The sequence below is a fragment of the Clarias gariepinus genome, chromosome 16, assembly GCF_024256425.1.
Source record: "Clarias gariepinus isolate MV-2021 ecotype Netherlands chromosome 16, CGAR_prim_01v2, whole genome shotgun sequence".
NCBI classification, from domain to species: Eukaryota; Metazoa; Chordata; class Actinopteri; order Siluriformes; family Clariidae; genus Clarias; species Clarias gariepinus.
Window position 1 is genome coordinate 6374408 of NC_071115.1, and position 13850 is coordinate 6388257.

Below are 13850 nucleotides of genomic sequence, written 5' to 3' on the forward strand. Positions count from 1 at the left end.
AGAATGAGAGCGTTACAAAGGACCCTCCTTAAAGGGGTTATTGCAAACCGTTTTTGAGAGAATAAAACGTCTACACAGTCCTACATCCAAAATTCTGAAGAGGTCTTTGGATAGTTTAAGATTTTTAGTTTCTTAAAGGGCTTGTAATGACATTTCTACTTAGAACCTTCCTTAAGGGTCAATTGAACAGTTAAGTGGTTTAGCTTCAAGATGAAGTCCTGCACAGAATCCTCCCTGATAAGGAATGGAAATTCTGCATTCTAACTTTTCCTTAAAAGGTTTATTTTGAAACCTATACTTAACCTGCTGAAAATGTTCTACTTTGAAAGCTTCTCTGGTAGGAAATGAGATTTCATGAAGGTTTCTTGTATTGTTTAGGTTTTTTTAGATTGCTGTTTGGAACCTTCTGTGATAGAGACCAAGAGATTTATAGAGATCTCCCCTCAAAGGTTCCTTGGACAGCTCAGGGTTCATAGCTTAGCAATTGAGTAGTTAAGGAAGTTTGCAAAGAACAAAGAGAATGATGGACATATAGGACTAGCCTGAGAGACAGAGAGGCGTTAATCTAAGTCAGTGTGTTTAGCTGCTCCCTGATGCCTTCCTTCAGTCTGAGTCATTTCTTTCCCTCTGTGTGTGTGTGTGTGTGTGTGTGTGTGTGTGTGTGTGTGTGTGTGTGTGCGTGCATGATAGAATAATGGAACTATACATCAACCTTCACAGGACAGCACTCTGACAGAAAGCAACTAACAGCAATATAATGGGTGTGTATTGATGAACCACGTTCCTATGGTCCTACATCCCCAGGGTCCCATGTTCCCTCACGTCTATGTCCCTTCTGTATATTTCACTAAAGATGTAAAGATCAGTACTTTTTAACTCAGTAAATCATCTAAATGGAAAATAAAGTCATCTGGTTTGTGTTCTGAATTTTAATTAATTCGCATAATTACTGTATAACTTCCACCTAAATAATCTGTTAAAAAGAGACCTAATGTCATGGTTGAGATCAGACAGTATAAACATAGGATCGATTGAACATTGAGCTGATACAGAAAACCTGGAAATCATAGGACTCTGGAAATAAAGTGCTCCAAGAGCAAGGCAAGAAAACATTTTTAATGTTTACTAAAAATTATAGACCCTTCATTTCGTTGTAAGTCAACAAATTTACAAAACTGCAGGGGATCATACAATTATTTTCCCCACTGTACTTAAATGTCTCAGTGCTGTTACTAGCTATTATCACTACTGGTGGAATGTCTCTTGCCCAATCAGATGACTCTGTCTGCTACATTTAGGCATTTGGCAGACGCACTTATCCAAAGAAGGTGACAGTTAAGGGCCTTGCTCAAAGGCCCAACTTGGTGGTCATGGGATTTGAATCTGGGACCTACTGATCCAGAGTCCAATGCCTTAACCATTAAGCTACCCCTGACCCTATAACTAACTGTTATACAATATAAAGGTAAAATAATAGATGATTATAGATGGATATGGATTATATAGCTCCTTTTTTATTAGTAAAATAAATATGGGACTATACTGTATGGCTGTGTATAGTGGGTTGTTGTCCAGAAAACCTCTCAGAGGAAACACAGCACCATGCATTTCCTGAAAAGTTTAACTTGGGGAACATGGGACACAGAAAATATTGGATAGGTAAATAAATTGTAGGTAAAGGTTAGGTAAATAAATTGTAAAATATATATATTTCAATATAGGAATATTTTCTGTAAAATGTAAATCAAACAATAGAATGAATTTAAAGAATTAACTTCATTCAAGGCATAGGATATTCTAGGGCTTTGGATATCATTGTCTATCATTGCTGTGGAGTATACCATGAGTATACTCTATATCAGGTTCTGGAAATTTGATGCTAAATGAAATTTCCTTCGAGGATACAGCGCCTATAGAACATAGACTTGGTCCCCCAGAAAGGAATCTAGGACCCTGGGATTACTGGGTGTTAGTAATACAGTATGCCATGCAGGACAATGAGAAGAAAATGTAATGCCTGGAACCACAATGTTCAGGACAGTAAAGTGACTGTTGAAGCCCCTCCATATTATCCATAGCTACTAATAAGAAACACAATAAGCTGGGGCACAAGCTTGATTCATGTAGTTAAACACCCGTGTGGACAGCTTAACAACCAGGCATACGTACTGTATATCATGCTGTACCATGAATATAAGATATATACCTGCAATTAGACCTGCTAGGCTGCTGTTTCCTATTAACAAAGCAGAAGGCAGTTAGCCACACAGCATGTTTATCTGGAGTTCAATAGGGGATGCACACATACAGTATACACAAAGAGACTCACAAACAAATCCAAGTAAGGCGTCAGGAAATCTTAACACCTGGGCATAGATTGGGTAGGTGGAAGTGTGTTCCAAGGATAGGAAGAGAAGAATGTTTTACACTCAGGAAAAGCTACATAAATACAGGTGCTTTGAAAGAGTTACCGACAAGACTGTTAGACTATAGAGTACATAATGCAATATAAGTACATATTTAAAACTAAGAGAAATACATTTTTAGCTTTTGAACTGAGATTTTGGACTATTTATTTTTGCTAATTTATTATTATAATTAGCACCTGCCATCACCTGCCTTCAGGAATGCCTAGGTTTGATTTCCAACCAACTCCCAAACCCCAGCCCCATGATGCAATGCCAGTCCCAAGAAGAAGCAAATGAAAAAAAAAAAAAAAAACATACCAGATGTGCAGATACTCTAGCTATGGCAACCCCTTACATTTACAACATTTGGCATGACTGCCATTTCACGTCATTTTACATCTGAGAATTTGAGGGGTTTTTAAGGGCCTTGCACAAGGGCCCAACAGTGACAACTCAGTGATGATCAGATTTGAAACTGGGACCTTCCAATCAATAGTCCAACACCTTAACCACTGAACTACGCCTACAGCTTGTTGCAATTAGTCAAAAAACCGGCAACAACCACGACAAGTGTGTCTGAGTTAAAACTATAGCAAAACCAAACTGTTAAAACTACATCTTAGTGCAAACACAAGTCTATTCACTAGAACTAAAAGTTTATAAGCATTTTCACATTTCTGACAATCTGGTTTTAATGATGCGTAAAGATAAACTGATGTCACTTGCCATTGTAACATGGACATAACATTACTTTATGCCATCTTAAGCAAATTATTTGGCAAAGGCCGAATTATTAAAGGGGACCTACAGTACAATATTATGCAAAATTCCTCACAAAAAATATCTCTGCATTTCCTTTCCGTTTTCTGTTTTTGTTTGTGACCTCATATAAGAAGATCCCCTCCTCTGGCTTTCTGCTGTTCTCTGGTGGACATTGCTTGGCAGTAGCTCATTGTCATAGACACTGAAACAGCACATTTGGAGGAGGAGTGTAGCTTACTGTATAATAGGTTGTTAAGGAAATATTGAACCTTTAACAAAGACCCATGTATTACTGTAAATATGGCCTTCCACACCATATTAAGCCATGGACTCAAACCACATAATTTGTGACTACAACTTTGCTCTGACTGTTTACAAGCACAAGATACTAAGTGACTCTGAAATACCAATTTGTGGAAAAACTTACAATAATTACAGAATATGTTGTTTTCTCATAACAAAAGGAAAAAAATCCCACAAATACATCAGTCACACTTTGGAACAATGTATTTGTGCTTACGTTTTATGCAATCAGAGCCTGTTATCTTAAAATAGGTTATTGTTTTGAAGCAAAATATTTTGTTCACGTATTTCCACTGCCACTGCCCAGAAAAAAAAAGTGTAAAAATGTGAAGGTGTTTTTTTTTTTTTTTAAATATACTTGTGAAATATAGGTTCTCCTGACTGCAGAAATAAAAACGTATTTATAGTCTACTTACACTTTTCAACCCTGCTGCGAATGACTTTCTTCCACACTTTCTCTCTTATGGATTAAATTGCAACATTTCCGTTTATGTTTTACATCACGGTTAGAAGCAAATAAGTTCAGTTTCTGTATCCTGGAGGCACAATGTGGAGCCCAGGAGCTGGTCAATAGGTGTGTGTTCATGGTTGTGCATGCATGTATGAGCCTACAAAAGACGTATTTTTAAACTTGGACTTGGACAGGTTAGTAAAAAGTCAATGATCATGTAAGCTTTCAGGGTAGATCTATGGTCTGTGTGTGTGTGTGTGTGTGTGCATGTGTGTGTTTGTTACCTGGAGAGCGCAGTTTATTCTGGCTGGCAGAACGGGACAGCGGCAGGCTCTGGCGGAACCGGTTCATGCGATTAAAACCAATTGGTATGTCGGCCTCAGACATGGTCTCCAGAGACTCAGCTGAGGCGTAGGACAGTTTGGATGCCTGATCGGCCAAACCAGACTGAGTGGACTGGGAATGCCGTGGACTTCGACTCTGTACGTGAGAGAAAAAGAAAGAGAGTTAGAGGAAAAAAGTCGATTTTTATCACAGCGCTAGTACATAAAAGAAGTACAGAGTTCAAGTGCAGAGAATAAAGTGTGAAAGCAGTCAGTATTTAAATACACCACCGATCAGAGCTCTGATAATCTCACACAATGTCACTCAGGATTGTGCAAATAGGGATGAATTTTATCTATAAATGTTTAAAAGGCTGGAACTGACAAGGACACCAAATCCTTCACTAGGACTGACACACACCATGGGCCACACCCCTTCACAGAGACTGACAGATAGAGAGGCCAGGCCTTCCTATTAAGACTGGGGAACGAAGGCCATGCCTTCTTATTGGAGATTGAGGCACAAAGACCACACCTTCTTTTTTGACACAAAGGCCACACCGTTTTACCCAAGCTAGGCCAAACATCCATCATTAAGGCAAAGAGGCAACACCTTCTTCGTTAACACTAAGGCAAGAAGGCCACACCTCCTTCACTAATACTAAGACAAAGAGGCACACCTGCTTCTCTGACACTGAAGCACAGTGGCCACATCTCCTTTACCAAGACTGAAGTGTAGAAGCCAAGCCTCTTTCGCTGAGACTGAGTCCACATCTTCTTCACTAACATTGAAGCATAGAGGCCACACCCACTTCACTGAGACCAAAGCATAGAGGCCACACCTACTTCACTTAGACTAAGTACAGAGGCCACACCTCCTTCACTGAGACTGAATCATAGAAGCCACACCTCCTTTTATGGGACTGAAGCATTGAGGCCACACCTCCTTTAATGGGACTGATTCATAGAGGCCACACCTCCTTCTCTGGGACTGAAGCATGGATGCCACACCTCCTTTAATGGGACTGAATCATAGACGCCACACCTCCTTTAATGGGACTGAAGCATAGAGGCCACACCTCCTTTAATGGGACTGAATCATAGAGGCCACACCTCCTTTAATGGGACTGAAGCATGGAGGCCACACCTCTTTCACTGAGACTGAAGCATAGAGGCCACACCTCCTTTAATGGGACTGAATCATAGAGGCCACAATTCCTTCTCTGGGACTGAAGCATGGAGGCCACACCTCCTTCTCTGGGGCTGAAGCATGGAGGCCACACCTCCTTCACTGGGACTGAAGCATAGAGGCCACAACTCCTTCCCTGGGACTGAAGCATAGAGGCCACACCTCCTTTAATGGGACTGAAGCATAGAGGCCCCACTTCCTTCTCTGGGACTGGAGCATAGAGGCCACACCTCCTTCACTGGGACTAACAGGCAAAGATGTCACAGCTCAATTAAGGCATAGAGGCCATACTTGCATTTTTAAGAATGAGGCACAGAGGCCACACCTTCTTCTCTGAGACTAACAGGCAAGGAGGCCACATACAATCTAATCTAATCTACCTTATTGAAACACAGCCACTCCTCCCTCATTGTTAAAAGAAATATTAGCAGAGAATTCGGACACAGGCTCTGTACCAATTATAAAACCTGCTCAGTGATAATAAGGCTTCGTCTCCGTCTCAATCACTGCCTTTCTATCTCTCGCAGGCAGCCTGATTTAAAATATGGTTCTGCTAATGAGCAAGAGATGTGTGCTATTGTGTGTTTTATAGTCGTGTCTCTCTGTGGAGGCTGAGCAGTGTTTAATGATGAGACTCCCACATCTCCATTGCCGCACCACAGCACTGCACTCTTCGGTAACGAGCTCCCAGGATGTACTGCGCAGATGCTGGTTTGGGATTCATCCGTAAAGCAGCATGAAGATTTTTTCCCCCTTTTATCTGCTCTGTGGTTAATCCACTCCATGCTGATTTTTCCACCCAGCGATTTGCTCTCGCTGAATGATAAATATAATAACGGAATAATAATTATTATTCAGATGAGAAATAGGATTTTGATCGAATATATGTACAGATAATCCCACATACAGATAATCCCAGATCACTGTAAAGTGAGATACCACGCCTACCGCAAATCCTGCATTCACACTAGAAAGCAATAAAATTCTGTTTTCCATATACATTTATGGCACTCTCACTCTTTCACTCATTCTTTATACCACTTGTCCTGTCCAGGCTTTGGGACACCTCAAGCGGATTCCAGGGGGCACAGTCGCTAACCACTATGATAAATTCATGACATTTAGCAATAGTACTTGTGACAAAGAGTTTTTAACATTTTAGGAAGGAGTCTCCAGTGCCAGTGTTTTGTAACTGTTGAAGATAAAGCTGTATTTCAACCATGGAGTATCATGGGAAAATCTCAGGCTCAAATGCAAATGTTATAAATGGAATAAAACACTTTACTTTAAAAACTTGGAAAATAGTCAACTTTGCAGTGATAACAGTACCTCTTCTATACCAAATTAGATAACCGACCCATTGGCTATGACCCATTGGCTATGACTACTCTCAGGTATAGCTGGCTATTCACATGCAGTATATCGGACACGAGAGTGTTTTAAGCGACGACTGGCAACCCTGTGCTGAACTGTGAATACACTCTCTTTTTTATCCTCCTCCCTTTCTTCTTGCTTTTGTTCAATGAAGTATTCAGGACTGAAATTGCTCAGTACCACTGAAATTGCCTTGCCAAATAGCAGCAGATTGATGGTTGATTCAGTCTTTTGCTGAGAGGGAGAGAAACAGAGGGATCGTGTCACGCTGCTCTCCAGGTAGATAGTCAGAAAATGGCAGGCTGCCTCTCCACTAACAAATGGAGGGGAAAAAATGATGGATGAAGCATGGAGTGATGAAAAGAAAGTTTTCACCTGCTGATTTTTACAAAACGTTTTCAGCGAGCAGGAGAAAAAGCCGTGGAAGCTTATTGATTACGGTTCTCAGGAGTGCACAGGATTTGAATGCAAATGCAGGATTCTGAGAAGATCAAGACAATCCAAATAGGGGAAGCAGATGCAGATTGAAAGTAGGTAGGGTCAGGAGAAACAACATGGCAAACAAAATATGATAGTCTAGGAGATAAACTGTAAACTTTGCAAAAAAAAGTAAATCAAAAACAGAACAGAAAAAGAAATGTTCATAATCCTCAATGGCAGAAAGCAGGTGTGAGACTTCGCACTGAACAGGAGTTATTTATTTATTTATTATTTAAGTCTGGGTTAATTAAAGGAATCAGTGTGTGGGAATAGATGTGCATATGAGCCGTGTGTCATGATCAGTGTTGATGACACAGGGACGTTTATACTATATTCGTTAACTCTATTAAAAATAATGTCTTGAGTTTTACTATCCTGTCCCTGATAAATTCTACAGCTCTCTAGAACCAATTACTGATCACCCAACAACCAATCACTGATCACCATAGTCTCCCAAAAACCAATCACATCACCATTGTTCAACAACCAATCACATCACCATTGTTCAACAACCAATCACTGTGCATTGTGCAACAACAAATCATTGATCACCCTTGTTCCCAAAAATTAATAAATGTCCACCATTGCTTTTAAAAAGCAATCACTAATCACCATTGCTCCCAACAACCAATCACTGAGTATCATTGTTTAAAACAAATCACTGATTTTTATTCTACGCAACAACCTAGAACTGATCACCATTGTTCCCAACAGTGTTGGGGGACGTTACTTTTTAAAGTTACAAAATTACTGTCAAAAGTAATCAGTTACATTACAACGTTACTTTCTGATAAAAGTAACTAGTTTGCAGAAAATGAAAACTCCTTTGTGATTCCTCATGCATGTTGTTTTAGTCAAGACCTTTATAATTATTCTACCATCATCACTTAGCGAAGTTTGGCCCATAATCTGTTAACTACTACATAATCTGTTAAATACCCCTATCTCACCTACTGTATGCGCTTTCACACGGTGGCCATAAGTACGGTTCATCATAGTTCATCACAAGTTTTTGCGCTGTGATCTTTTCGCGTGCCAGTCCTCGCATGGTCAAACCACATAGGTGAGATAGGGGTATACCAGCAGGAATAACAGAGGAGGGTGGGTTATTTGGGCGGGGCTTGTAGGAAAACTTTCACACACACACCCACACACCAATGGATTGGGAGTGACTGCTGTCTGGCTTACGGATTACATAAATTGTCTGAATAACGGATTACATTTTTAAAAATATAACTAAATAACTGAGTACTTAAATTGTGGACCTAACGTGTTAGATTACTCATTACATCAAAAAAGTAATCCCAGTTACTTTGTAACGCGTTACACCCAACGCTGGTTCCCAAGAACCAATTATTAATCAACATTGTTCTCAAAAACCAAAGACTATTCCCAGCAACCAAGCAATGATCACCACTGTTTCCCACAACCAATCACTGATTACTGTTGTTCCCGAAAACGAAGCACTGATTAAAATTTAATATGATTCAATATGTATGCAAATAAGGCCATTATGTCATCTGGTAAGTTCTAGAGACTCCCTGAGCACCCATTAGCTACTTGGGACATGGAGCGCCTGTTAGTAACTGATGGAGGTGGTGACATGATTAACTGAGGATCCTGGGAAACTAATTTTATATTTTCGATGGAGGGTGACAGCAATGTCAGTGCATGCCAGAGAGCTGAGGTAGAACTGGATGGAAATCTGGGTCGCAAGACTCCAAAAACTCTTTGTAATTCGCACACATTGTGCACCTAACAAAATAGTCAATGAGAGTGGCTACAAGGGACTCAATTGGATGAGTGCGTGTGGACAGCACATGCACTTAAACAACCATCAAAGTAGGCTCTAGAGGCTTACTCCTTATGTTTGAGTGTACTTGTCCCAAAAAGAAATACAAAAATAAAAACACACTCTAATAAAAAGAGTCAACAGGATCAGCTTGTCTTATCCTTAAGAGATTAGGGCTGAAGAGCCAAAGAAACATTGACAACCGGGGATCACATGGCTTTAAAATATGAGCCACTTTCTTAGGGGGAAATGGCTAAGATTGGGACAATAATTTAATAAGAGCGTAATTCCATCGAGTGTAGTGTTTCTGCTTTTAGTCTGGAGGCAAGAGAAGCCTCAGGAGATGCCCTCATGTTCCAGTGGTTAACATTCACACAGTGGAACACACACACACATGGTTTTAAAGGTAAATCCCAGATATTATTCCTAAATCTCCTGTTATGACCTTTTCTACTTAAAAAAGGGATTATAAAGAGTAATATATAAAATGCATTATAGTTATGTATAAAATAGCATGCAAGAATGTATGGATCTTAAATGGGCCACAAATCAGCTTAGTCTTATGTTTAATGTCACACAGCAACTTGACCTTCAAAGCAAATGGCTGCAGGTTTATGGTATCAAATACAACGAGGTGTAATAAAAAACACATACGGATGGGTGATGGCCTGGAATTGACCGCTATTGGGTTTCATCTGGGACACAATAAAGTGACGGATTCTACCGTATTTTAGATGTCATTTGAACAAGAACTTACAGATGGGCCAATTATAGGCCAAACGCATGACACAGGGTGAGTGCAATTATTGGTTGCTTACATATAGCACACCGTGACTGACCCTTTAACGTACACAAACATACCAGGTTTTCATAGAAACAACTTGTTTTGCAGATGTTCCTTGACATTAAACGTAACTACAAAGGTGAGCCACAAATCATCCACACTAAAGTTATATTAAAACTTGCCGTTGGCCGCACTGTCTTATCAGCGCTTTATGTCCCAGACCACTGTCCCCCCATTCACTGCTGTGCAGGTATGAACATGTTACATCAGTTCATTTGTAATAAGAGTGCGAGCAAAAATACAGTGTGCTCAGTGATTCGCTTTTTTATGTGAGAGGGTGAACTCACAAAAGTGCATAAACAGAGAATCATTACTGGTGACGAGACGTGAATTCATCACTACGAGACTGAGAGTAAACAGCAGAGTATGGAAAACACGGAAACATTCTCGATCGCTGACTAAGAAAAAAATTTAAAGTCAACCTTCAGCTGGGAACGTCATTAATGCAAGAATGGGCGCTTTGAGGTATTTAAGTATCCTCCGTATAGTCCTGATCTATTCTACTCCTGAGCTACTTCGGACTTTCACCTTCTCGGTCCCCTAAAAGCAGCCCTACAAGAATGAAGATTCACGTTTGATGAAGAAGTGAAGACAGCAATGCATTTGTAGCTTGCAGTTCAGACTAAAATATTTTTTACTGAAGGAATACAAAAGCTTGTTGACAGATTGACATTGAAATTGTATTGGAAAGCAAGGAGATTTACAGTGATAACAGTAACTCTGCATTGTTACTATATTTTTCCTTAAGAGCATACCCTATCTTATTGTATATGGACATTCCTAAAATTGCCAGATGCTTTACTCTTACTTCCTCCACTTAACCCATTTGATTAACTAACTCTTTGCACCTCCTGTGTGATATTAACCATCTTTTCGAACTGCCATCCATGCCACATCTATTTCTACCTGCCCTGCTCTTTATAGATGATCTAACAGACACTTGAGATTAGTTACCAATGCATTAATCGACAGATGGAGCAGAAACAAGTCTATCACATCCACCAAGAGAGCAGGACCAATTACACTGTCTTTGTCCCCTGACTCCTAATCTTCTGACAATAGGAGGGAAGCTTAGACAGCTTAGCCCCTCGGGAACCTCTGATGGGAAGCAGAATTTAGCCTAAGTGCACAGCAGGATCTTACATTAGTCCCTCTCAGGTAGTCTATAATCACTGAGGTACTGCTTATAAACAAGAACGGTGTGTGTGTGTATGTATTTGCATGTGGAGGAAATGTGCTAACAAGACAAAAGCTGTGTGGAGGGAGTATGAACAATCAGAGATGCTAAGAATCTGATTACCATCTTATTAAACCAGTGAAGAAGGAAAATTAAGAACAAAAGAGGTTAACTAATGGTGCCATTCTGTTTATACGTCCCCACCAGACCAGGACACTGAGTTAAATATACTGTAAATCATTAACAACTACGGCATCGACAGAGTTCTCATGCTTGCTCAACACAATTAAAAAAGCTGCATGGTTTACATTCCATTTAGTCTAATAACAGTGAACTGAACAAGCTGTTAACCAGACTAGACTATCTGTACTATCTATTAGAAGATATCTATCTATCTATCTATCTATCTATCTATCTATCTGAGTATATAAATATACACATCAATTTCTTCCTTACGTTCAAGAAAAACAAATTCTTTCAAATTCTACAGTAAAAATAAGTAATATTTAAAGTGAACATAGAGTACGTCACTGTGAACTGTTGTATGTGGGTTTGATTACCCACCAATTTGAAAAGGCCATTTTATATTGAATCAAAATAGCCTCCTGGTACAGTTATATAAACGCGTCCAGTGAATTTGAAAAGTAATTACTGTCATAGTGGTCTCTGTGAACAGATGCGTGTGGGATTAAGGTTTATATATATATATATATATATATATATATATATATATATATATTTATATACACTCAACAAAAATATAAACGCAACACCTTTCCGATTTTTCATGAGATGGACTTAAAGATCTAAAATTCATTCCAGATACACAATATTACCATTTCTCTCAAACATTGTTCACAAATCAGTCTAAATGTATGATAGTGAGCACTTCTGCTTTGCTGAGATAATCCATCCCACCTCACAGGTGTGCCAGATCAAGATGCTGATCTGACATCATGAGTAGTGCACAGGTGTACCTTATATACATATATAATTCAGATATAAGATTTTGGTGTTAGAGACTTCTCTATAAACTGAGCCATATATACCTGTTTAAGTTGATTTATATAATTAAAATAATGATTATAAATACTATACTACTACAACTAATAATAATAATCATTGTCATGATCTACACCACTTTATCCTGTATACAGGTTCACGGGGGTCCTTGAGCCTATCCCAGGCGTGATACATCCTTTATGGGGTGCAAATCTATTGCAGGACGCACACACGCCGTATCTGCATGTCTTTGGACTGTGGGAGAAAACCAGTGTATCCAGAGGAAACCCACCAAGCATGGGAGAGCATGCAAAATCCATGCACACAGACCTTGAGGCAAGAATCAAACTTTCAAACCTTGGAGGTTCAAGGCAGCAGTGCTGACCACTAAGCCACCCTGCCACCTAATAATATTGTATTATATCATTTGCTTAATGCTGTATGGCATCTCTGTACACTTTTGCACGATTCTGTAACATTAATAATAATACACCTGTTTAGTCTTTATACAGCTGTGTAATTTTTGTGTAATTTTTTTCTCACCGAAAAAAAGATTTGGAAGATGATTATTATATAGAAAAGGTAAACTGCTACATTTGTGTGTCACTGGCAGTACTTAAAATCTTTTCCAAAACGTATCTTTATTCCTTTGACTTTTTCAAAGATTACAGTAGTTCATGTTTTTTAAATTATAATTAATTAATTAATGAATTTCTTTTGGATAGATTTTTGAAACATGATATAATTACCTGTTGTTGACTCTAAATGTGAGCTTTACGTCATGAAAATGATTCTATATTGCTACACTGGCACAATGCTTTGTTTAGCCATGTGTTTGTTTGGGCCATTAAAGGAGCTCTTGGGAGGCCAGCATGTCAGACGTGAAGCATGCAGTCTGCATATGACCCTGGCATACTAAGAAAACTTTCTACCCTGCTAGTATCCAAGCACTAGTGAAATGCTGGGATATGTGCATCTGTGTAGCAGGGGATTATATAAAGAAATAAAGGGATTTTTATTCTCACAAGTGGGTTACTTTGTCCTGAACAACCCTCATATTTTTCTTTTCACTTATTGACTTGAGAATTGTAAGTCACAACTAATACTAATAAGCAGCTGTTATTGTTAGGTACACAAGTATAATACAGTGAAAAATATTCTATGCATATTTCAAGCATGTTAGGAATTCAGGGTTAGGGCTCAGGGTCAGCCATGATACACACACATTTGCATAGTCAATATGTCTTAATAGACAATATTTGAGTCTCACAAGCTTTCTGATGTATAGAAATCCCTTTTCAGTCTTTACTAATTACTAAAAATATATAAATATAACATTATCAAAGATAAAATATAATGAAAGTGTCTTAGAGAGTAACACACACAGTTATAAACATTCTACCACCCACGCATACGTGCATAATCGCATAACAAGTCATACATATGCATTTACATATGTACAGTACAGAGCCATTCCAGAGATAATACACTGTATAGGCAATATGAATGAATTGTTGTTAAAATGATTATCATACATCCATATGCAGGAGCTATAGCATAAAAAGTTAACATATCGACTGACATTGAGTACTGACCTTAAAACTCCAGTAGTTTGGTTGTTGCTGTGAAAAGAGAAAGAGAGAGAGAAAAGAAAGGAAGAAAAGGAGTCAGTCATTTCACACATTTCCTGCAGCAACACAAAACCCTCTCAGCAGGTTCATGTCTCTGACAGCCAGCCTGCTGAG

The 13850-nt window shown here is 39.0% G+C and overlaps 1 protein-coding gene across 1 annotated transcript in view; it reads right to left on the bottom strand.

The window, feature by feature from the left end:
• Positions 1 to 13850, bottom strand: part of srcin1a (SRC kinase signaling inhibitor 1a) — a 79567-nt gene that overhangs the window by 48199 nt on the left and 17518 nt on the right. Inside the window, exons 3-4 of the mRNA XM_053514071.1 lie at positions 13701 to 13727; positions 4209 to 4404 (exon numbers count right to left, since the gene is read on the bottom strand). Of these exons, the coding sequence (XP_053370046.1) occupies positions 4209 to 4404; positions 13701 to 13727 (223 nt within the window). The remainder of the gene's footprint in view (positions 1 to 4208; positions 4405 to 13700; positions 13728 to 13850) is intronic.